This window comes from Sciurus vulgaris (assembly GCF_902686455.1).
Source record: "Sciurus vulgaris genome assembly, chromosome: 4".
Lineage (NCBI taxonomy): Eukaryota > Metazoa > Chordata > Mammalia > Rodentia > Sciuridae > Sciurus > Sciurus vulgaris.
This window is the reverse complement of record NC_136464.1, coordinates 158215829-158241461: the sequence shown is the minus strand read 5'-3', so window position 1 is coordinate 158241461 and position 25633 is coordinate 158215829. Positions and strand designations below refer to the sequence as shown.

The 25633-nt window shown below is 38.7% G+C and overlaps 2 protein-coding genes across 2 annotated transcripts in view; one reads left to right on the top strand and one right to left on the bottom strand.

The window, feature by feature from the left end:
• FRY (FRY microtubule binding protein) overlaps positions 1-11223 on the top strand; it is a 274897-nt gene extending 263674 nt beyond the window's left edge. The window contains 2 exon segments of the mRNA XM_079137248.1: positions 7418-7620; positions 8196-11223. Of these exon segments, the coding sequence (XP_078993374.1) occupies positions 7418-7620; positions 8196-8454 (462 nt within the window). The 3' untranslated portion in view covers positions 8455-11223.
• A 6515-nt stretch (positions 11224-17738) lies between these two features.
• Positions 17739-25624, bottom strand: ZAR1L (zygote arrest 1 like). The gene is given in 6 exon segments (XM_079137269.1): positions 17739-17962; positions 22346-22357; positions 22359-22367; positions 22370-22423; positions 23818-23910; positions 24435-25624. Coding segments are annotated over 6 exon segments (966 nt in total). The 5' UTR covers positions 25089-25624; the 3' UTR covers positions 17739-17818.
• Between the last annotated feature and the right edge of the window lie 9 nt (positions 25625-25633).

The following is a 25633-nucleotide window of genomic DNA, read 5'->3' as shown; positions in this document are numbered from 1 at the left end:
CCTTTCCTAGTGTTTGAATTGCTTCTGTGTCCTGTTAGCTCCAGAACCTGAATTGTAGTTGTGTCCTGTTTCCAAGGTCCTGAGACTCTGGGATACTTATCTTCCCTAGAGTCATGGCAGTATGATGCCCTAACTCCTAGGATCAGAGTCACAACTATATCCCTGCCCCCTAGATGTGAACCACTGGGGAGTACCTCAGAGTTATAGACTATGGCTTTGCGGGAGCTGCATCAACCCATATCTACAAAAGTGAACTTATACCCGTGCCATGGGTACCACTGTAATTCAAGATACTGAAAACAAGACCCCAGTTTTACAGCCACTCCGAGCACTTGTACTCACAAGCAAATCACCAATGTGGCTGCTATGGCCTGTGTCAGCCCCAGTACTAAGAGGGATCTCTTCTGCTGAATACTCCACTGTGCAGAAAATTGAAATAGGAGGATCCCTGAAGCCCTTCTTACCAAGAGTCCTAACACTCTACCTTGCCACCACCATTGGCAAAAACTTCTGCAGCCTAGGCCACTGAGATTCCCACAGTCATCACTGACATCAATTACAGCTGAAGAAAACTACAGGAAAACCAAACTACTGTGCCTACACAGGACCAGAGCCAGCACACACTCTCCAACCAACAACTAGGACCCATTTGCAGATGACCATCTTTCCCTATGAAAGTCATTCTATAAAATTGGAAGAGGTGACTGTTCCATATGCAGAAGTATCAACAAAGATATAGGAAACATGAAAAAGCAAAGAAACCTGACACACCAAAGGAACAAAATAATTCTCCAATAACTAATTCCAAAGAAATGGATATTTATGAGCTCCTTTTCAGGTATTAAAAATAATGATCTTAAGCAAACTTTATGAGATACAAGGCAATATAGACAAATAATTCATTGAAATCAAGAAAACAATTCATGATCTAAATGAGATTCAGACAGATATCATTTTTTTAAAATAAAAAATCTTGGAGCTGAAGAACTCAACAATTAAAAGCTTCAAATCAGACTAGAACAAGCAGAAGAATGTTTGCCATGAATACAAAGAGCTTTTGAAATAACCAGTCAAAGTGGGGTATGAAAAAAAGTGAAGAAAGTCTACAGGACTTGTGGGATACCATGAGGCAAACAAATAGCCACATCATGTGAGTTCCAGAGGGAGAGGAAATGGAGAAAGGCACAGAAAGTTTATTTAATGAAATAATTGTGGAAAGTTTCCCAAGACTTGGGAAAGATATGGACATCCATATCCATGAACCCGAAAAGTTCCCAAAAGTCAATGTAGAAAGGTCCTCACCAAGCCACATTATAATCAAAATATCAAAAGTTAGAGGGGAAAAAAAAAAAAAAAAAAAAAAAAAAAAAAAAAACAGAAAAAGTTGACATGACTTACAAGGAAGTCTCCATTAGGCTACAGCAGATACCTGGCAGACTAGGAGAAAATAAGATTATACATTCCAAGTGTATCAAATTCATAATATTCCATTATCCTAATGTCAGTGTGTAAATCTTTCAAATCCCTAACTTGAACGTAAAAAGTAAAAATAGTCAAAAATAGCTACAATAAATTAAGAGCCATACAATCTAAAAATATGTAAATTGTGACAATAAAAAATACAAGGTAAAAGATAAAATCTAGAGCATCTGGGGTATTGGGGACGGGGGCGGGGGGGGGGGGGGGCACTAGGGATTGAACCCAGGGCCTTGCACATGCTAGGCAATTACTGTACCACTGAGCTACATCCCCAACCCTTAGAACATTAGTATGTGGACAAAGTTACCAACTTAAAGGAGTCTATCATAAAATATTTAAGCACTATGGACATCGCAAAGCAAAAAATTATAGCATATACACAAAGGAGAAAGGAAAGGCCTTGGCACTGATTTCTGAGTATCACACCAAAAGCAAAAATAAATAAATGGAACTGCATCAAACAAGCAAACAAAAAAAGCTTTTACACAGCCAGAGAGAGTCAACAAAAGGAAATGGCAACCTATGGACTGGGAAAAATATTTGCAGACCAAATATTTGATAAGAGGTTAATTACAAAAGTTAAAAAGAATTCTTCAACTCAGTAGCCTAAAAATAACTCAATTGAAAAATGGGTAAAGGACCTGAACAGACATTTCTCCAAAGACCACATAAAAACAACCAACAAGTAAAAGAAGTGCTTGACTTCACTGATCATCAGGGAAATGCAAATTAAAACTACTATGAAGCCAGGTGTGGTGGTGCATTCCTATAATCCCAACAACACAGGAGGCTGAGGCAGGAGAATTGCAAATTCAAGGTCACTGTAGGCAACTTAGCGAGACACTGTCTCAAAATAAAAAATTAAAAGGGCTGGGGATTTAGAGTACCCCTGGGTTAAATCCTGGGTAACATGGGGTGCGGTAGGTGGGGAGGACACACCAAGATGTTGCCTCATTACCCATACCCATATTAAAAAAAAAGCATTCACAAAGGTGTGGAGAAAAGGGAATCCTCATACATTAGGGGTTGGTATGTTGATTGTACAGCCATTATAGAAAACAGCATAGAGGTTCCTAAAGAAATTGAAATTAGAACTACCACATGACTCAGCAATCCTTGTTCTAAGTGTATACCTAAAGGAGATGAAATCATCACCTGATAAAGACATCTGCCCTCCCAGGTTCACTGAAGCACTACTCCCATAGCCACACACACACACACACACCGACATATTATTTAGCCTAAAAAATAAGATCCTGCCATTTGCATGGTTCAATGTGGAGGACATTATGCTAAGTGAAACAAGCCAGACACAAAAGAACATTGCATTACCTTACATGCAGTTATATGTTTGTTTTAAAAAGGCTCAAAAAACAGAGAAGGAAACTGACTATCATGGACAGGTTGGGGAGAGAGGAAATGGGGACAAGTCAAGACCACAAAGAAGCAGATATGTAGGATGAACAGGTCTAGAGATCTAACATACAACATGAGCACTGTACTTAAAGTTGTACTATTCAAGGAGTTTTTATTAAGAGGTTAGTTGTTTATCACACATTCTCTGGTGATAATGTCAGGGTGTATCCTGGTGTTGTATATAACTAAAATGAATTTTAAAAAAGAGCCAGTAAAATAGAATGAAAAAAAAAATGTATTTATGTGGGAGAACACTCACTCTGGTATCCCAAATAAAATCTCTAGTATAAAAACAAAAAAGTAACTGAGATGATCGATGTTAATATGCATCACTATAGTAATCATTTTACTATCTATATGTATCTTACATTATGTGATCCTTATATATACATAATGAAAGTTATTTTTTTAAATGCCATTGAGGGGCTGGAGCATATATATAGCTCAGTAGCAGAGTGCTTGCCTAGCATGCACAAGGCCCTGGGTTTTGAGCCTCGGCACCACAACAAACATAACAAAAGCAATTGGGATTTCACTTTAGAGTAACAAATTATGTTTTACATACCATCTGAATATATAGGTGTGCATACGTATATGCATTTGTAATTTAAATCTAATGCACTTAAGGTGAATTTCTCCTTGGCTATTTTAAATACAAGCAAGTTTTAAATACCATATATAAACTTCAAACTTACCTAGGTTTAAAATTAGGGGGAAAACACTTTCACACTTAAAATTACACATAAAATCAAGATATTCTAGTATCTTATTTTAAAAGATTGACTCAGTAAATTTTATACCTGTTTCTAGTCATTTGTGTTTAATAGGCATCTGTGTGAAGAAAAATAGTCCATCAGAGCTTTTGCTTTACAGTTGTAGAATAAGCAAACTGGGAATGAAGAGGAAAGTTAAAGGTGTTGGATAACTTTCCAAAGGAAATGTGTATCATCAACTTGAATTACAAAGGAAAAAACCCTCACATTTCATGTCAATGTTTTTTCAGTGCTTGAGGTCAAATTATAAAACAATTTGTCTTCCACAGCATATTTTGAGGGCTCTTAGAAGTGACATAGGTTCTCTTATGATTTAACTTTTTAACACTGGATAGTTTGGTTCCACTTTGTGTTTTGTTTTATGTGTTTTGAGACGGCATCTTGCTATGTCATCCAGGAGGGCTTCAAATGAGCCTCCTGCCTCTGCCTCCTGAGTAACTGGGAAGACAGGTGCACCACTGTACCCATCTTGGTTCTGGTAATTTGGAGAGGAAAATATCCTTTACCTCCATAGCACTAATACCAAAATTACTTCAAGATTATTCCTCCTCATCAAAATTATGTCTTCAGTCTTTTCCCATGGCATCAGAACAAGGTCCTGAGTACTTTTGTGCCAAACTACACTAAACATTTTATATGTTTTTTCATTTAATCTATAAAACAATCCTGTAAGGTATAGGTAATGTCTTCAGTTTCATGGATGAGGAAACTGAGGCACATAATAGTCTATTTACTTGATCACCTCCCCATACTACCTGTTAGTTAGCTTTTGTTACTGTAACAAATGCCTGAAGCAGGCTATTTGACAAAAAAGAAAAGAGTTATTTAGCTCAATTTTGGAGGCCAGAAGTCCAAGCAGTGTGGCACGGGTTCTGGCAACATCAGATTGTGGTGAAATCACCTTTGTACCTATGTGTGGTGTGTGTGTGTCTCTTCCTCTCCTTATAAAACCAGAAGGACTCAATCATGGAGACTCTATTCTAATAACCTAATCTAATCTCTCCCCAAAGGTCCCATCTCTAGACACCTTCTATTAAGTTTCTACCTTCTTTATTAATAACTTTGGAGATTAAACTCCTGCATGAATCCAGCAGGACAAACCATAGCATTCTATTCCTAGCCCTTATTCACTCCCGAAACTCATGTCCTTCTCACATACAACGTGGTCGTGCCATCTAAATAGTCCCAAAGTCTTAATTCATTCTAGCCTTAACTCAAAAGTCCATAGGCTCTACTGAGACCACAAACTTCTTGCTGAAATTTTGAGTCTGTAAAAGCAAAATAAGTTACATACTTCCAAAACACAATGATGGGACTGGCACAGGGTAAACATTTCTACTCCAACAAAGAGGAACAGGCAGATAGAAAGGAGCAATCAGTTAAAAGTAAGACCAAACCTCAGCAGGGTAAACATTAAATCCTGAAGCCCCAAGTCTGACATCTTGTCCACACTGGGGTGGGAGTTGAGCCTCACTCCTATGGAACTTCCCAGCACTCAGCCCTTGCTTTAGTTCCTACAGGTTGGAGTCTTATCTCTGCCGCTGTCCCAGACTGGTGTTAAACTGGTAACTCTGCAGTTCTGGGGTCTTGGTGGCAGTTCTTCCCCTTTAGATTTATTAGGGACTGTCCTGGTAGAACTCTCTGCAGTAGCTCTAACCCTACTTTGCTGCTCATCATTGCCCTAGTGGAGGCCCTCTGTAGTGGCTCCACGGTTGAAACAAGACTCTGTCTGGGTTTACTGGTTGTTTAAAACATCCTTTGAAATCTAAGTGGAGGTCTCTGTGGCTCTGTAGGTATCTGTTCCCATGGTGGCTCTCTCAGGCTGTGAGATGATATTTACAGCTTTCCACAGCTTGCACAGCACACTGCTTACAGCTTTCCTTAGAGGATGTTTCATGTTGCTGGTACCTCTACCTTTCTGGGTTCTCTATTGTGGCTTCACTAGGCTTCAGGCATTCACTGTAGGGGCTGTTACTCCAAGGCGAAATTCTGCCTAAAGTCCCAGGCTTTTCTTTGAAGTAACTCCATAACTGTTGCATACTGCCCACCTGCAAACAAAACAAAACAGAACAAAACAGCATCATATGGATGACAGCAAGGTCTCCTACCCGACTGAGCTGCATCTAGGCCCCTCTGAACCATGTTGCAGTCCCAGAGTGTTCTGCCAGCAAGCCCAAACTCCAGCCAGCCCTGAAGCTCTTTGCTGAAACGATTCTGCCCTGAAAGATTTCTGAGATGCCCTGAAGGCATCTTTCCTAGTGTCCTGAGGCAAAGCACTTGGCTTCTTTTATCTGGTCTAATCTCATTGGCAAACACTGCTCTGTGGAACCCCCTTGGTGGCACTCTTACATTCTTTTCTCCTCCTTTCCTGGTCAGGCCCAAAATTTTCCAAATATGTCCTCTCTGCTTTCCTTTCAATCTTAAGTTTTTCTTTAAAGCATTTCTTTGCTTTCTTACTAGTTAAAAATAGTCATGCAGCAGCCTGAAGGTTTCGTTGCTTTAAAATCTCTTCTGCCAGATAACTTAGTCCATCATTTTTAAGTTCAGCTTTCCATAAGGTCTCAAGGACACAAGGAAGCCAAATTGTTTGCCACAATTTATCAGCAATGGTCTTTACTCCAGTTCCCAAGAGAATCCTCATTTCCATCTGAAACCTCATCAGCGTGAACTTACTGTACACATTTGTATTAGAATTCTGGTCTTCTGAGCCCTCACATTCCAGGTTTGCTCTGACCTACTCCTCCAAATTCTTCCAACCTCTTTCTGTTAACCAATTCCAAAGGCTCCTCCACATCTTCATGTATAGTAATAAGAGCCCACTCTTTATAAAGAGAATAGGTCTGTTCAGGTGAGAGCCCAAGTGTATCAGTGTGTCTGCATTTATCCCTTTCATCTCAATCTTTCCAATTATGAAGGCTCCACCCTAATGACCTGATCTAATCCCTTCCCAAAAGCCCCACCTCTAGACATCATAGTCAGATTGCTTCTACCCCTTAAACCATTAATATAAAACTTTGGGGATTAAACTCCTGCATTAGTTCAGGGGGACAAATCATATCAAATCATATCATTATAGAGTCATTCCCCCCTTATCTTTCCACAGTTTGTTGCCCATGGTCAATTGTGACCTGAAAATATTAAAAGGAAATTTCCAAAAATAATAATTTCTAAGTTTTAAATAATTTTTGGCATGTTATTTAATTGTTCCATTTTTATTATTTTTAATTTCTTAGTAAGGGTAATTGATGAATCAAACTTTATCATAGATATTCATTTGTAAAAGAAAATATTTTAATATTAAAAAATATAAAATGTATATTTAAAAAATATAAATATATATGGGGTTAAGTCATCTTTTGGATGTCTTTCAGTATATTCCACTGCAGATAAAGGAGCTGTTGTCCTTCAGAGTTGGCATTTGAACCTAGTTCTTCCCTATTCTCAAACCTGTTCTCTTATGGATTCTACCTCTGCATTTATTCCCTTTCTAGTTAAATAGAAAATATTTGAAATGAAGTCCATCTTAAGGCAATCATTTCAGTTGTTGATATGTAAAGCTGTTCAGTGCTTGCACTGCCCCAATCCTTTACATATACCATGTAGAACAGTGTCATCTGTCCTTTTTACTTTACCAAAATATTAAGCTTGTGCTAAACCAGACACACATGATCAAATTTCTTTCATTTTGGAATGTAAAACCCAGCCTGCACCCAAATCCATGTTTGTTTGTTTGTTTTTATTTTTGACAGCTACTAAATATGTCCAGGGAACTGAGTGACCTGAAAAGAAATCTGAAGGAGGCCACTGCAGCCATTGCTGCAGATCCTCTTTACATAGAGGGGGCATGGTCTGAGCCAACCTTCACGTCCACGGAAGCAGCCATCCAGTCCATGCTGGAGTGCCTGAAGAACAACGAACTTGGCAAAGCTTTACGGCAAATCAGGGAATGCAGGTCACTCTACTGTTTCTTTTAGAGATGGTTATAAGAAATAAATACCTAATGGGGACTTTGTCATGATTGGGGATAAATTCACCATAGAAAGAATGTGTACTTTACCTGTCTTACTTTTCACTTGCAGTGCCAAAAACACTTGACTTTCAGACCTTATATATTGAGAATACTAGTGTTGATTCTGCTCATTTGTCATCCCTAAAATATACTTCAACATATAATTTTAGTCTGAATGCACTTGAGTTTTTACATCCTACATTTTGAAATTGTCTTCACATTCATTGGAATGAGAATGCTCTAACAAATGAGATAAATGTTATAAGAGTATCAGATTCTATTCTGATACTTTATATTTTGATATTTTTATCAAAAACAATATCCAATATTCTAAAACTCATAGTGATTTTGCACAACTGATGGAGTTGTATACAGTGTAGATGGGTGACTTATATGGTATGAGAACATCTCAATAAAGCTTTTAAGTAACACTCTTATACTAATGAAGACTCATAACTTCCCAACTTTATAACCAACCAATAATGCCTCTAATCTGTGCTGTTCTTTCTTGACTGCAGAAGTCTGTGGCCCAACGACATCTTTGGAAGCAGTTCTGATGATGAGGTCCAGACACTACTGAATATCTATTTTCGTCACCAGACTCTGGGACAGACAGGTACTTATGCACTGGTGGGATCTAACCAGAGCCTGACAGAAATCTGCACCAAACTGATGGAGCTGAACATGGAGATCCGGGACATGATTCGCAGGGCCCAGAATTACCGAGTCCTCACTGCTTTTCTCCCAGACTCCAGTGTTTCCGGCACTAGTCTCTGACAGGAGCCTCCCGTCCCCCATGGTTTCCAAGCTGGCGGTGCTGCCATGCTGGGGCGACGTCATTCAGTGTCTTCTCAGCCTTCACAAGGCTTGGACAGACTGTTCTCCCTCTTGTTACATGTAGGACTTTTTCTAAAGAGGATGGCAGAACTGCCAATATGTAGCAATACCATAAGAACCAAGGGAGCATAGGACATCTTGAAACAGACTCCACCCATCATGCTGTGTGGCACAAATGTGTTATCCTTTCACTGAGCAAATGCAACTCACTACTGAAGCAGTGACTTCCATTGCATACCAAAGCCGACAACACTGAACAATACCTTTCTAGAAGCAGTTTTAGATTGGCAAAAGTGCAATGTTTTCTTCATTTAAAAAGATTTATATTCTGAAACTTGTACATTCGTTTTCTTTTTCCTTTGATTCCCCCCCCCCCCTTTTTTTTGGTGGGCTGAGAAAGGGGCAGGCAGAATGAAGCTGGCCACTGAAAAATTGTAAGATGGTCAAAAGCTGACAGCCTGTGTATTTGAAAAGGGAATTGTAAATGGACTACAATTTAATGTACACTGTTATTTGAATACAATTACTGTATCTACAAGGAGCTGCTATGAAGTACCTTTTTTTGTTGCTAGGCTACTGTTTCTGAAGGCCCTGGATCTTTTTGCACCAGAAATGATCCAGATAGACTCTTTTTAAGGATCTTGGCTGCTTTTTACTAGAAGGTCGCTTTTTTGAGCATATTTATACTACAGAAGGATGAGTGTTAATTTTAATTAACTTTGCCATTTTGTAGAGAAAAATTATTTACATTATAAATTCCAAGTCTCACTTGTCACGCATGCATATTTTAATATCCATTTGGATAGCTGGAAGTAGAATCATAAAAGTAAAATATGAGTTGTCATTTTGTTTCTTCAGAATGTCATATTTTATTTGTAATATATATGTAATGGGCCATTCTTAAGTTTTCTCCTTAAACTTAATGCTGTCAAGTGTTAAATGTGTGCATGTGACTCTGTTGCACATCAAAACATATTCAAAGTTTATCTATGTAACTTATTCACTCTGTAAATACATTTAAAGTTTTTGTGATGTAATCTTGATTGATATTCTGTTCAGAAATTTCTTTAGACTAAAAAGAAAAGAAGACAAAATACATGTTGATCTTGGATTTCATTTCTGGTTAATGAAAATATTTGCTTTTGATATACATTAATAGTTTTACATGTGGGCTGCTACAGGGACAACTTCAAGGGACACCATTTACATGTAGTATATGAAAAGCACCCATTGGGGCTGTATAGCACAGACCCTTAAAGTCTCTGGAAATGGGCACCAAAAAGAGACTTCAACCAATTCTCTGTGATCAGAGAAAAAAATCAGAAAAGAAAGAAAGCATCTAATTGTCCATAACCCATCATTAAGTTGACATTCTTAAAATTATGAAACAAACTTTATAATGAGTAGTAAATACTAGAACTTTTTGTACTATCACTGACACCTGTCTATTCTCACCCCACAGAAAAAATAAGGACAGACACAGAGCAATCTAATATATACTGTCTTTCTACTTGCAAACTAACAATTTGCTTTACTGACATACAACTACTGAATCATTACTAGTAATTTTGTAGAAGTATCATGCAGGAGGGAGTCTGACAAGTTTTTGTTGTTATTGTTATCAATGATAAAATTAATATATTTTAAAAACTTTCTGGATGGCTGTAAACATTCTTTTGATAAGTTATTTTGTCAATTGAAAGATGATTTGCTGTGATTTGTAGAAAACAATGGAATCATGATCACTCTGAAAATACCTCATAAATACAGGTTTCTGTGGTCACCACAATAGCCACCTATTAGTTTTGTTGGAAGCCACAGTACAAGGACTGGTCGTGACCAGTTTGCCACCATGTTCCTCTTATCCAGCGAAGAAGCACCACAATGGTTTACCTCTTTTAAAGAGGATGCAACAGTACATTGTAATCTGACATATTAGACTGCAGCCATAGAAAAGAGTGGAGCTTGTCTTTTTATTTAAAAAAAAGAAATCTATTGATGTGAATTGGATTTTTCTCTGCTTTTTCTCTATTTATTCTCATTGCCTCTCCCTTGAATGGAGGTGGGAAGAATTGTGTAGGAAAGGAACCCCATCCCAGTTGAACCCAGCAATAGCTTTAGATCAACCAATCATATCTTCTGGGCTATCATGCTCTGCCTCACTTACTGAAGCATTAATTTTCATTGCCTTCCCCGAGGCTATAGAGAGATTGAGGTGTCAAAGGAGAGGGTAGATACCTAACAGATGCTTCAGTGATAAAATGCCTCCTCATTGCTCAGTGATTTCTAGAGCCAAATAATGACACATTTTATCCACTGGCATAATAAAGCAATCAAAATAGGCCTTCTGTAACTTAGACATAACTTGAATAAAATTATACTCTTCAAAAAAGCACCATATATTTTAGAGGCATGTGTGTCTTCCACCCACAGGTAAGAATGTTAAGAAAATGTATTGGAGCAGCTGTAAAATAAAGATGCTTTTAACTGTTAGCATTTATATATGTGCACAGACAGAGGTTTTAAGGCATCTGGTTCCAAGTATTAACAAACATTGACCTTTTCAGTGGATTCTAGAAAGAAGGTACTGCTGTTTACATCAATAGCTGTACAACCTGCTTCCAGATCACTGCCCTAAAACACAAAATTAGTGTCCCCTGATGAATGTTATGATGTTAATGTATCTCAATAAAGCTGGTTTTTAAAGTTTTTAATGCATTTACTTTGGATCAATTAATATGGAGTATATATCAGCATATGTCAGATATTTATGGCATACCCACTCTAGGATAGGCCACTCGTAGGACAGACTGCAGGTAAGGTCCCTTACAGATATGGTCCTTTTCCAAGGGCGTTCATACTCTTTGAGGGAAGCTATGCTTTGGCTATGTCAGGTGGTGATAAGTACCATGAAAAACAATAAAACTGGGACACAGAGTAACTGAGGTATGGTGCTATTTTAGGAAGGCTGCCAGACAAACCCTTTCTAAGGTGGCCATACTGAGCAGAGATCTGAACTAAGTAAGGATACAACATGAACAACTGGGGGAAAGAGCATCCTAACGGGAAAAACAAGGGCAAAGATCCTGTAGCAGGAACAGGATCACTTTGTTGAAGTCAGAAGCCAGCAGATGGAGAGCAATGGGTGAAGAAGAGTTCAGAGAGGACTCTGTGGGCCATGGGAAGGACACATTCTCTTTCTGGGTAATGTGGAAGCCACTGGATGTCTGGAGCACAGCAGTGACGTGTTTTGACCAATTTTTTTAAAAGGATTATTCCATTTGGGATGATGAAAAAATTCTAGAGTCAGTGATCGTTAAGGTTTAGATATGAAGTGTTCCCCTGAAAAGTTCATGTTGGGCAATACAGGAATGTTCAGAGGTAAAATAAATGAGAGTTGTAACCTGATGAGTGGATTAATCCCTTTAAATGGATTAATAATCCGAATGGATTAATGGGTGGTAAATAGACCAAGTAGGGGCATAGTTGGAGAAAGGAGGTCACTGGAGATGCCCCTTGGGGATTTTTCCCCCTGGCTTCTTGTTTGGTTGTGCCTGCCCCTCCCTCCCCTAACAGCCTCCCTGAGCTGATCAGCTTTGCTCCACCACGCTCTTCCACTAGGATGTTCTGCCTCACCTCAGGCCAGAGGAATAGAGTTAGCCAACCATGAACTAAGCCTCTGAAACCATGAGCCCCAAATAAACTTTTTCTCCTTTAAGTTGTTCTTGTCAAGCATTTTGATCCATGGTGATAAAAAGCTGAGTAGCACAGTGGTTATAAGCCCTTGTGAATATACTTGCTGCCGCTGAATTATGTACTTTAAAATGATAAATTCCAGGGCTTGGGGTTGTGGCTCCCTGGTAGGGCACTTGGCTAGCAGGTATGAGGCACTGGGTTCAATTCCTCAGCACCACATAAAAAATAAAATAAAGGCATGTGTTCATCTACCAATTTAAAGAATTTTAAATGATAAATCATGTATATATTTGGCCACAATAAAATTAATCTTTCTTAAAATGGCTCACTTGAAGCTGTTATGTGAAGAATAGATTGAGGGAGGGCAAAAGTGGAAGTTTGAAGGCAACTGCAATAGTGTGGCCAACAGGGGATGCTGGCATTGGCTATGGCAGTAGCCATGGAGCCAATTAGGAGAGGGCATACTCAGGAAATACTTCAGAGGGAAAGCTGACAGGACTTGCTGATGACAGGAAGAATATGAGAGACTTCAGAGATTCACCCCAACAACTGAAAAGAATGAACTTGCCATTACAGAGATGAGGAACTGCACACTTGGGATGTAGAAATGAAGATTTAATTTTCAGATATGTTAGCTTTAAGGAGCTATTACCATCATGTTAAAATGGTAGGTAAATGGTTTGATTTATGAATCTACTGTGGAAAGCAGCCTGGACCAAGGACACAGATGGTATTTAAAGCCCTTGGGAGGAAAATAGGATGCTTATTTGTCTTGGTCAGTGGGGACAGGAATATCTCTTATAAGAATCAGTGTACATTAAGTGTGGTGGCACACACCTGTAATCCCAGAGACTCAGGAGGCTGAGGCAGGAGGATCACAAAAGTTCAAAGTCAGCCTCAGCAACTTAGCTAGGCCCTAAACAACTCAGCAAGCCCCGTCTCTAAACAAAGTATTAAAAAGGACTGGAGATGTAGCTCAATGGTTAAGCGCCCCTGTTTTCAATCCCTGGTATTTAAAAAAAAAAAAAAAAAAAACAGGAATCAGTATAGGCAATGATTTGAATCCTTAGCTACACATGAGATCAGCCCACGGGGAACTCAGAACACCCAGGACCCACTCCAGAGGTTGACTTAATAGGCCTGACTTAATAGGCCACAGGCTGTGCACAGAACCCAATGCTGTTTAAAGTTCCCCAGGTGCTGTTCCTCAAACTTAAGACTCACCCCAGGATGCTTATCAAAACTGCGGATTCCCTCAGGTGGAGCCTTCTAGAGATCAATTTGATAAATCCACAGCAGAGTCTCCCAAATTGGCATTTTAATAACCACCCACTACAAAAGATTCTGAACTAGAATGGCAACATGTTCTTTTTTTCTCCAGCACAGCCACAGTCATTTTTCCACATAGGGTGTGTTTCTACAGTCATCCTCCCCCAAGCTGTCATCGTCTGTTTGTATTTGAGGTCACAGGAAGTACACAGCTTGAATTCCCTGCAATCCATGTAGAGGTCAGTTTCCTGGCAGATGCTTCCTTCTCTGTCACTAACTCTTCTTGCCCAGATGCTTTTTAATACCAAATTCTTATTGTATGCTAACTTCAGATTTTAAGAGCATAAGCCACCTGCCATGGTTCTGCAGGAGTCCCAGGGCCAGGAGGAGGTAATTCCTCCATGCTTCCTCCACTATTTCCAACTCCTCCTTATTTCTATTTCAAAACAAAGTATTAAAGAGACTTTGAGATTCATCCCACCCAGCTGTACTAACCATCCTCCCACCTCAATTCCATCACCATTGTCCATAATGGTGATCATAATGGCTGTGATCCTCAACTAAGAATCAAAGAAGCTTATTAAAAACTGAGGTCCAGGCAACACTCAAAAACACTTAAATCAAACCCCAAAAGTATTATTCTTGCCATCGGTAGTGTCTCCAGGTGATTTTAATTTGCAGCCCTGGTTGAAAACTGAAGACCTGAGCCTTACTGCCCACTCTGCTTCCTTATTCATCATTACTTTCTCCACCTCAACTTCAACATCATTTCAGGATTTGAAATCCTCACAGACAACCTCTACCAAATCATTTTCCTCCCAGTCTATTAATATTCTTACCTATAAGAATAAAGTACCTTACCACCTAGTTTCATAGCTATACCAAAACCTATTCATAGCAGTGAGTGTACCAGCTCCAGAATCTCACTTCCTAGCATTCCACTCAGGTATTTTTCCAGTTCCCCTCAATCCTATTCCCCAACCCTAATGATTTTTCTGCATCATGAATAACATCCTGTGAACCTCACCTGTCTTCACTCCTCTTCTGAAGAACTTTGAATTTTATGGACCATCAGAATCACTCCCTTGCTGACACCTGCAAGGAATGCTTTACCAATTTGTCTCATTCAGCTGGCCATACCTGAAGTCCAGTTGAACCTAAGATCTCCCCTTTCCACACCTGCACCAGAAGGCTACAGTGTTATACTATTAGAATGCAACTGCAACCAAACCTGCCAGTAGCGCCAGCAAATCCCAAATGGCCCCAAATCTCAAAATGACTCTCAACACTATTGGATAATCTTACAACACAATTATGCCTCCCTGATCATGTCAATTTCCCAATACCTGAGGTAATTTATTTCAAACACTGCCCTCCCTCCTAAGCTTCCCACCCCTCTCAGTTGATGACTTTGCTTCATAATTCAATGAGTAAACAGTCTCAAATTCACCAACAATATAAAATTATCTTTGCCTAACTAGTCCTATGTTCTATTGCTTCATGCTCTTACAGTAAAAGGAATAGCACTGCTCCCATTAAGGGCTGATCAGTCCATTTGTGCACTAAACCCCATCCTGTCTTTCAAGGGCTTTGTCCAGGCCTGCATTCTCTCTCCCTACTGTGCTAGCAGCTTCTCTCCACTGAATGATTCCCATCAATATGCAACATTCTCAGTGCCTCCCTTTTCCCTGAAGGCCCTTTCAGCTATTGCCAGTTTCTCTGCTTTCTAACAGCAAAAGTATTACTTCTACTCACCATTTTGACTTTAACTCTGGCTTCCACCTCCACCATTCCATTGAAACTTCTCTTTTCAATATCAGCTGTCACCTCTACATTGCCAAATATAACAGTCGTGTCTGCCTTCATCTCCCTCCACCTCTCCGCAAGAGTTGATTCAAGGGGCCCCTCTGTCTTTCTTGAAATAGTTTAAAATTAACTTGTGCCACACCATCCTTTTCCTATGCCTCTTGACCTCCTCTTTTATCTAAACTCTCAGATCTTGCTACTCAAAGTGTGGTCTGGGAAACCAGTGTTTATTCATAGCAAGTAGAAGATCACTGAATTTGCAACATCTCAGACCCCAGAACTACTGAATCAAAATCTTCATACAAGCTCTCCAGATGTCAACTGGGACATTGAAGTTTTAGAATCAGTGCTCTAAACATTTGTATACCCCAGGATTCTTTTATGTTTTTCCCCTAAAATTTTTTAAATTTATTTTTATTGTAAACAGATGGGATAAATGTTGTTTCTCTGTACATGAAGTAAAGGCATACCATTTGTGTAATCATACATTTACACAGGGTAATGGGTGTTGATTCATTGTTATTTTTTCCTTCCCTCCACCCCTCTTTTTCCCTCTAGACAGTCCCTCCTTCCTCCATTCTTGCCCACCTCCCACCCCCTATACCCCAGGATTCTGTGCTATAACTTTCCTCCCAAGGTATATATAAAATCTCAACCTAAATGACATTCTACATTTGAATGGATGTCCCAGATACCTCAAACTTAATATACTGAAAACAGTAGCCCTCTCCCATCTCACTAAGTAGCTCTGCCACTACTACACTGACTCACGCTCCCATAAGGTTACAAGTATAATTCTAAGTGCTTACCATGTATTGTGTGCTTTGGATGTGGTTTCCCCCTAAAAGGTTGTATGGTAAAAGCATAGTCCCAATGTAACTATTGATAAGTGATAGAAACTTTAAGAGGTAGGACCTGGCAAAAGGTAATTAGATCATGGGGCACCACCTTCAATGTGCATTAAGCTCATTCTCAGGAGTGGGTTAGATCTCAAGGGACTAGATTAGTTACTAGAAGACAGGTTGTTATAAAGCAGCCACACCACATGTTTAGTCTCTTCCACACATGATGCGTGCCACTTACACATACTCCTGCCCTGTGATGCCACTTGTCATATTGTGATATAGCCAGAAAGCCCCAACAAGAGGTCAAACACCAGGTTTGCTCCATCTTGGACTTTCAGTTTTCAAACATTTGAGCCAAATAAACATCTTTATAAAGTAAAGTACCCAGTTCCAGATATTTTGTTATAGCAATGCAACATCTCCTTTTGTCCTCACACAACCAAAAGATGGGCACTTTCATCATTTCCATTATATAGATGGTTAAATTAGGATATATCACACAACTTGCCTACAAACATACATCTCCTAAATAATGTACCCAGCATTTGAAATTAGGTAATCTGGCTCCACAACATGCTACCTAACTGGTATAACCGCTCAATGCCACCTACCCATATCTCAAAGCAGAAATTAGAGTCATTTATTTCTTCCATCATCCATTGCTAATCCTATGAATTTCTGAACATCTTGAATTTATGGACTTTTCTCCATTTCCATGGCCACCACTCTTGTCCACAGCATTCTGTTTATATAGCCGTTAACCTTCTAACCAGTCTCCCTCCTTCCTAGTCTTCCCTCACAGCAGTAACTGAGCCTTTTAAAGTAAAAATCTGATGTAACTGCCTTGTTGAAACCCCTTCATGGGCTTTCTTATGCTTGACCATGGTCTTTGGAACCTATCTTCTTCAGCCATATGTTCCAAATTAACCTGAGGGAGCTCCCATTCCTGAAATACGCTAGGTATGCACCCCATCCTCTCAGGGCCTTTGCTCTTGCTGTTCTCTTGGACCAAAACCATCTTCCCCCAGCTCCCTTCATTCTATTGATGTTAACTCCTATAGCCTCTTCCCAGCCACAGTAAAAGGGTTACTCTATCCAGTATCCTGTTTCCTTCTCTGAATTTGAGAGCAAATACAAATGTAGTAACCAACAGCCTGAATTTAGTACTAATCTACTTGTGTTCAAATCTTGGCTCTACCCCATGACCTCTCTGTGCTTCTATCTGTTCACCTATTAAAGGTATAATAGTTCCCACTTAATATGTTGCAATGAGTTACAACAATGCCTGGCTCATTCTAGGTGCTATTTCAGCATTTACTATAATAATGCATAACTGGAAGCAAGGACATTGCCCCTTAATCATCTCTGTATTTCCAGTGCTTAGAACACCTAGCTTATAAGTTTGTCAAATGAATGACTTTTTCCTCTTCATTGTTCCCTTCACATAAATGACAGTCTTTACCAATGCCAGATGCCACAATAGTTTATTTTTACCCTGGGTTCACCAATTAATGTGACTTGATGGTCTAGTTCATATGCATTTATTTATTCTATTCACATTGTTTAATTATTACACAAACTACAAAAAGTACAAAGTCTAGTCCATTTTCCAAAGCCAAGTCAGAGCCAGTTGCAAAACAGAAAGACAGCACGGTAAGTTATTAGAGTTCACAAGCCACACTGCCTTGTCATATGATGCATTTAAAGCTGTAAATATTGCCACAGGAGAATTTCTTGTCTTTGCAGCGACCACACAGTTCCTGTCGATGAGGCCTCCTTAGATCAATGTGTCTTTTCTTTTGAGGACAGGAACAACGAGACTTTGAACAGGTCTTTAGAAAAGGAACAATTTGGCATTAAAATGATCAAATTAGAGTTTCAGGTGTAATCCTCAAATTGAAATGCTCCTTCCAGATATGCCCAGTCTTTACTAAGATTTAATGCAGTGCCTTTCAACCATTAACACATTCTGTCTTCTGATAAATAAAAAAAAATATGTATTATGGGGACTGGCATACTCCCATGGTCCACTTTCCTATCCCTGCAATCATTGAAATTGACAATCACCGCTCTAAAGACTGCGTATATCTCATAGCCACACCGAATGTCAATATTTATCTTTTTATACTGTGAAAAATATGCATTTTCACTTTCCAATTACAAGTCTTAGATATGATTTGCCAAATATGTAATAATCACATTCTCTTCTCTGAGTATTCCTCCTTATAAGAAAATTCCAATAGCTAATATATTACATGTCTAACACTTTCCAAATCATATTTATATAAATTAATTCATTAATTATCACAATATTTTAAAATTTTTTTTAGTTGTCAATGGACCTTTATTTTATTTATATTCAGTGCTGAGAATCAAACCCAGTGCCTCACACATACTATGCAAGGACTCTACCACTGAGCTACAACCCTAGTCCCACAATTTCTTTTTAAGGGAGAAAAGTTCAATAAAATAATGGTTTATTCTAAATGTAGATTTCTGCTTTTGGCAATATTAGATTAAGTAATTCTGACTAACCCTCCTGGACAACTAGAAAAACTGAGTTAAAAAATAAAGTGCTTGCAGGCACTGGAAAATTATCAAAACATTAAGGAAGCAAACCCAGAAGAGAGGTAAACCTCACATGTGGTAGTGCTTTAAAAAAAAAAAAAAAAACTCACTTTTCTGAAAATATTAAAAAGCAGGTTTCCTTCAAACTGTTTTTGGATTTTTTTTTTTCTCCTCTAACCTTAAAAGACCATAATAGAAAGTTAAGATCTCATGTAGTTCTGTGATTTTTTTTTTTTTTTTTTTTTTTTTTTTTGGCACCAGAGATTGACCCCAGGGGTGCTTAACCAGTAAGCCACATCCTTAGCCCTTTTTATACTTCATTTAGAGACACAGATTTGCTAAGTTGCTCAAGGCCTCGCTAAATTGCTGAGACTGGCTTTGAACTTGCAATCCTCCTGCCTCAGCCTCCTGAGCTGTTGGGATCACAGGCATGCACCACTGGGCCTGACATAATTCTGTGACTTTCTAAACACTGGAAGACACCATAGAATCCAATCACATCTATTAGTCTAACCTTGGGCAAGTTATTTAATCTTACTGAATTTAGCTTTGTAATCTATAAAATGTCAATAATACCTATTACAAAAGGCATCTACAGGCGATACTGCACATAAAAGGTATGAAGATAAGAAGCTGAAAAGGGGATTAACAAATTGATGAGGCTAAGGGAAGAGCCCTCCAAAAAGCTCACACGTTGTGTTAGAACCCGTTAAGACTACACCATAAGAATAAGAACCAAAATTAGACCTACTTTCACAGGTGCTGAAGCTCAGCTTTAGCTTAATGTTAGTCTATCTGCCTGTCATAAGCAAATATAAATCCTCTCTAAAAGAAGACACTTCTAGTGACCAATTATCACCATGGCTTTTAACATCTGAAACTACCACTCAATCAAAAAATATCCAGGTATATGAGGAGACAGAACATACTTGAAAATCAAAAAGAATAACAGACTCACAGGGAATTAAGTTAATGGAATTATCTGACACTGATTTTAAAATAACTAAGCTTATTCTGTTCAAGGAAAAAGACTAATATTTCCAGGAAAGATCTAGAAGTTATTTTTATAAACAAAGATTCTAGAACAGAAAAATAACTGAAACTGATAATTAAATGGACAGGTTTAACAAATTGGAAAGGGTTGAGATAATTATAAATGGTGAATAGTTTAGTAGATAATATCCTGTCTGAAGTAAGCATGAAAAAACAGAAAATTGTTTAAGAGACAAATATGAATGTGGTAAAAGGTCTAATGTGTAATCAGAGAAGAGAATGGAAGCAAAAAATGACTAATAATTTTCCAAATGTCATGAAAATAATCAGCCACATATTCAAGGAACATTTCACAGAGACAAGAAGCAGGATAAATACAGAAAACCCCCACAACTAGGCACATCATTGTAAAACTGTTATTAAAATATTTTAAAGCAAGCAGATTTAAGAAAGTGGGAAAGAAAATTACTTCAAGGGAAATACAATGCAGTTAACAGCCAACTTCTTAGAAATAATGAAATTCAGATCTTAAAGATCAGAAAGAAATACTGTCAACCTGAAATCTCTATACCAGCAAAAACTTCTTAGACATCCAGATAAAATAGAATTTATCACCTTCATGCCTATACTAAAGGAAATATTAAAGTCTATTCTCCAAGTGAAAGGGAAGTGATCCCAGAAACAAAAAGAGACAAGTGACCTAAAGACAACAGAAAGGATAAATACATAGCTAATGAATACTGACCCTGTAAAATTATATCTCAAAGTTGAAGATATGAGAAAATTAAAATACACAACAGCAGCCAGGCACAGTGGCACAGGCCTATAATCCCACAGGTTGGGAGGCTGAGGCAAGAGGATCAGGAGTTCAAAGCCAGCCTCAGCAAAAGCAAGGTGCTAAGCAACTCAGTGAGACACTGTATAAATAAAATACAAAATAGGGCTAGGGATGTGGCTCAGTGGTCGAGTGCTCCCGAGTTCAATCCCCAGTACAAAAAAAAAAAAAAAAAAAAATACACAACAGCAGTACATACATTAGGATGACATGATACAGAATTTGAGTGCACTAAATTCTTTGCATTGGCAGGAAGAGATAATTTATTTAGGACTGATCAGTTAAGAAGTTGAGTTATCATTTCTACCGTACCACCGGAAGAATATTAAAGAATGTATAACTACCCAAGATAATCAACTGGAAAATGGAGTATTTTTTAAATTAATTCACTGTAGTGCATGCCTGTAATCCCAACTACTTGGGAGTCTGAGGCTTGAGAATTGCAAGCTCAAGGCCAGCCTTGGCAACGTAGGGAGACCCTGTCTCTAAAATATTAAAAAGGGCTGGGGATTGTAGCTCAGTGGGTAAAGGGCCCCTGGGTTCAATCCCTAGAAAGGAAAAACAAAAAAATTCAAGTGAAAATAAGAAAAGGGGAGTATAGAAAAAATAGTAAGAAAATGTATTTAAACCAATTTTTTTCCAGTACTGGGGATTGAACCTGGGGTACTCTACCATTGAGCTACATCCCCAGCCCTATTTTTTATTTTGGACAGGTCTTGCCAAGTTGCTCAGGCCAGTCTCAAAATGTGAAATCCTCATACCTCAGCCTCCTGAGTTGCTGGAATCATAGGGCCTATGCCACCACTCTAAGCCTTAAACCCAATTTATATATATTTATGGTAAACATAGTAGACTAAGAACCTCAGGACTAGAAAATTTAAGCCTGAGAAAATTTTAAACGAGCTTTTAAGTATCATTTATTTTACTCAATTATTAAAATAAATATTTAAATGAAGGAGTTTTGTTTTAGGGGAAAAAAAACTTCTTGGGCTAAGGATAGCTCCAGTGGTAGAGTATTTGCCTAGCATGCACAAAGCCCTGGGTTTAATTCCATAACAATGGAAACACAAAAATCTTTTGATTATGAAAATTAGTCCACTTTTCTGAAAAGCTTGAGACAGATTTCCTTCAGGCTGTTCTTATATTACCCCTTGCCCCAAACTCAAACAGAAAGTAATACGAAGTCAAGGTCTCATCTAGTTCTGTGCCGTTCCACAACTGAAATATACAATGGACTCCAACTAGAGACCTAATCAGTCTAACCTTGGACAAGCTATTTACTATTATTCAATTTAATTTTCTGATCTGTTAAAAAAAAAAAAAGGGACTAATACCTATCACAAAGGTTAAACTATAAGAGAAAACATATTCTAAACAGCCCAAAGTTTGGTACATAGTAAAAGCTTAACAGTTACTTATCAAATTACTATATTCTAACTATACACAGGCTATTTCAGAAAAAACATACTATAAACACACCACATAAAAAACAACTTAAGGGCTGTGGATATAGCTCAGTTGGTAGAGTGCTTGCCTTGCAAGCACCACGCCCTGGGTTTCAATCCCAAGACCACAAAACAATAAATGAATAAATAAAAATAAAATAAAAATAAAACACACTTAAAATAGTAAATCCTCCCAGTTCTCTCCAAAAAGGAGAATCAGAATTTATGCTTTTATTTTTCTCAAGTATTATAAAATTTCCAATATATGAAAACCTAACATTCCTGTGCATTATGTAGTTCCAGTAAATCCATAACATTTGTCCATAGAGGGCTTCACGTTGGATGAAAGAAACACAATTGTTTTGTGTGCTTACCTGACACTGGATGTGCTTCTACTTGCGATAAGGGTTAAAACTCTTTTGGCACTTGCAACAGAGTTGTTTGAAATAAACCTAAGAAGAAAATTTGTTTTGTTTTTAAGTACAAGCTAATACAGGTATATCTCTCCTAGGCTCCCAGTTTTTTAATTAAAGTAAGCCATTTCCTAAACCTTGTACTTTGCTGTTATCCAATCTCTACCCTCGGGGTCTTAAGCTCTACTAGTGCTATTGGTCACCACCTTTCTTACTCTATAAATTTAATTTTCCTTAACTATAAAATTGGGCTACTACTACTTATTCTTTTCTGATAACCACCCAATCACATACTTAATAGAAACTAAATAATAGAAAGTAGCTGTTATTGAGGTTACCCATCAGTACCATGGGCTTTCTAGGCTTTGTGCATTTTCCTGTGCACAATTTTCTCCCTGCTCAGAGCCCTATTTGGGCATCATGATCTGTCCCTCAGACAGGTTTATCATCTGCCTCCCAATTACCACTTTCATGTCATGAGTGCCACTACATACATCATCAAACTGCATTTTGTCTACGTCACTCCTATCAGAATAAATTTTTTGAGGATGACAGTGATCTTATTCTTTGTATTCTATTGTCTTGGAATATATGAATTAAACCCATGGTTTTTCCTCTATCAAGAGAGGGGAATTTTCATTTAAAATCTATTTAACTTCTGGGTCCAGTAAATGGCTAGTCTGAAAACACAAGTCTTCATTCAAGTCTTAGTGTGCCTCTTTGCCCTCACCCTCTACAGGTAGAAAGGCCTTATCTGAACATACAACACAAACTCAGATACTCTTAGAAGTGAATGCAATAGGCCCAATGTAGATGGCTGCAAAAGGAAGCACACAGGACAAGAAAAAGGTGACAAAAGCCCACTCAGCCTGCATCCTGTTCTCATTCTGAAATGAGGGTTCATAATGACCAGAGTCTGATTGCTCATGAAAATTCAAACATGTAGAACAGAATGTGAAGTCTTTCTCAATCTTAATATGTTAACAATTAACTTCAATTGGGATAGGGTGTATACAGTCTTAGCTCAGCAAATCTCTTTGAGTTATTTACCTTTATAAGTTATTTCTTTTACTGCCCCATCTTGTGGACAAACTGGAAATTTCCTCAAACTATGGGCCAAATCTGTTCAAATTTCACCAACTAAAAAGTTGTTAAAAGTCTCAACATAGACAAAAGTTCTTCTTAATAACCTGACATTTTGTCCAACCAAACTACCAAACCACATACAACAACAGCATTTGGCTCAGGAACTGATGTGGGCTGTTGAATTTAGTTTGATTCAGTCATTGAGTGCTTATTGCATGCTTTGTACCCAGGACACCAAGATGACTGAGTCAGGGTTGTGACAGTCATGCTCTAACTGGAAACAGATCCTCCAGTTGACATCTGTCCCCACCCCATTCTCCTCTCATATCCCACTCACTTTTACTTACCTTATTAGTTCCAGAAATGCACCATACATAAGCACTCTCCCATCTCGTCTTACAGTCTTTACAGTGAAAATAGCCGTATTTTGGTTCCAAAAACTGAAAATAAGGGGATGGGGAGTCTTTTACTATAATATATTTGTTGGTGGGAGGGATCAGTTCTTTTTTTTTTTTTGGCTAATTGTTTTGTGTAAAAATTTAAAATTACCTTCTTAACTTCACTTATATCTATGATATCTATGCTCACATCAAACATTCATTCATTTAGTGTATCTCTTAGGATTACCCTGGGATTCTTCTTGCTGTTGTTGTTCATACTTTTCCCAATCCATTTTCCACAATGCCACCAGCACAATCTCCCAGAACAAAATCTGACCTTCTATTGCACAGAATTGAAGCTCCTTGTTTCCTTCCCCAAATCCAACAGTGGCCAGATTTTTGGTTTTAAATTTGCCTCCGTATTTTAACAAAAACTTGAAAAACTCACTCACAGGCCATGTAAAACATGTTTTCAAAACTCCTTTACCAAATAAAAGGAGGAAGCAAGAGAAGACTTACTGTCCCAGAAATGTAAAAGAGGCTAGAGCAGGCTGGGAAATAAAGAAGAGGGAAGAAAAGTCTACCTGGAAGTTGCTCTTCCGGAGAGGATCTGCAGCTGCAACTCCTGGCACCTGCTTGTTCTTTCGTTCCGGAGGACACAAAGCATCTTCCTCCCCCAACTCCTCTGGTTGTCGACGTTCCTCCTGCCTGTTATCTTCTAACCTTGGCGTTGTTGGTGGCTGCTGGCTGGCTTCTGCGGGGCCCGAAAGCGCCTTGTTTTCCCCATCTTCCTCATCCTTCTGCAGTCGGATCAATCCCCTGCGGCTGACCACTGGCGAATAGACTCCCCAAGCTGTCACTGGTTGCCTGTGGCCAGTGCTGTCCCAGGGGGAGCGGCTGCGCAGGGTTTGGGGCCCCAGGGAGCACTGAACGGACTTGTCCACCCGCAGGCTCACCTGCACGCCCACTTCCTTGGTGTTGGCTTTCCACAGCCGTATGCTTAAGTTGGGGTTCATCTGGGCAAGAATGGCCTTAAGTTGCGCCCTCTTGTAAGGGTCCATGCAGTAGTCCGGGGCATTCGCTGGTACCAGCAGCCCTGGCCTAGCTAAGAAAGTAGGGGGACCCATGTTTTGCCTCCAGTCCGACTGTTTGTGCCCTGAGAGTCCCGGCTGGCCCAAAGGCAGTGTGTTTCCATAGCCCTGGTATAAGCCATAGGGAAGGCGGACAAAGCGCTCCATCCACTCACTAGGTGCTCAGAATCGACAGTCTCCTGCGTTTAGTGTCCTTTCGCCTTCCACCTTCATTGGCCCTTTCTTTCTCCTGATCAAACTGGTTCAGGTTCATCCTTGGCTTCTCCATTTATTTCAGAATCTAACAGGAGCTGCTACCTATTACCCAAATTAAAGAAGGGCAGATGTATCTACCTGCAGAGATCTATAACCACTTGATTCTTAATTGCTTTTCCCTAACCTCTTCAATTCCCTGCTTCTCAATCTTTTTTCAAAGCTGTTTTTCATTTCTGACTTATTCACACACATGCTTTAATTAGCTATTTCATTCTTTTATTCCTCTAGTGGCTATTTTATAGATCCCTTGTGCACTGTTGATGGGGATGTAAATTAGTACAGCCATTATGTAAAACAGTATGGTGCTTCTTTTAAAAATTAAAAATAGAATTATCATCTGATCCAGCAATCCCACTACTCTGGTGTATACTCAAAGGAAATGAAATCAGTATCTTAAAGAGATATCTACACTCCAAGTTCATTGCAGAATTTTTTTT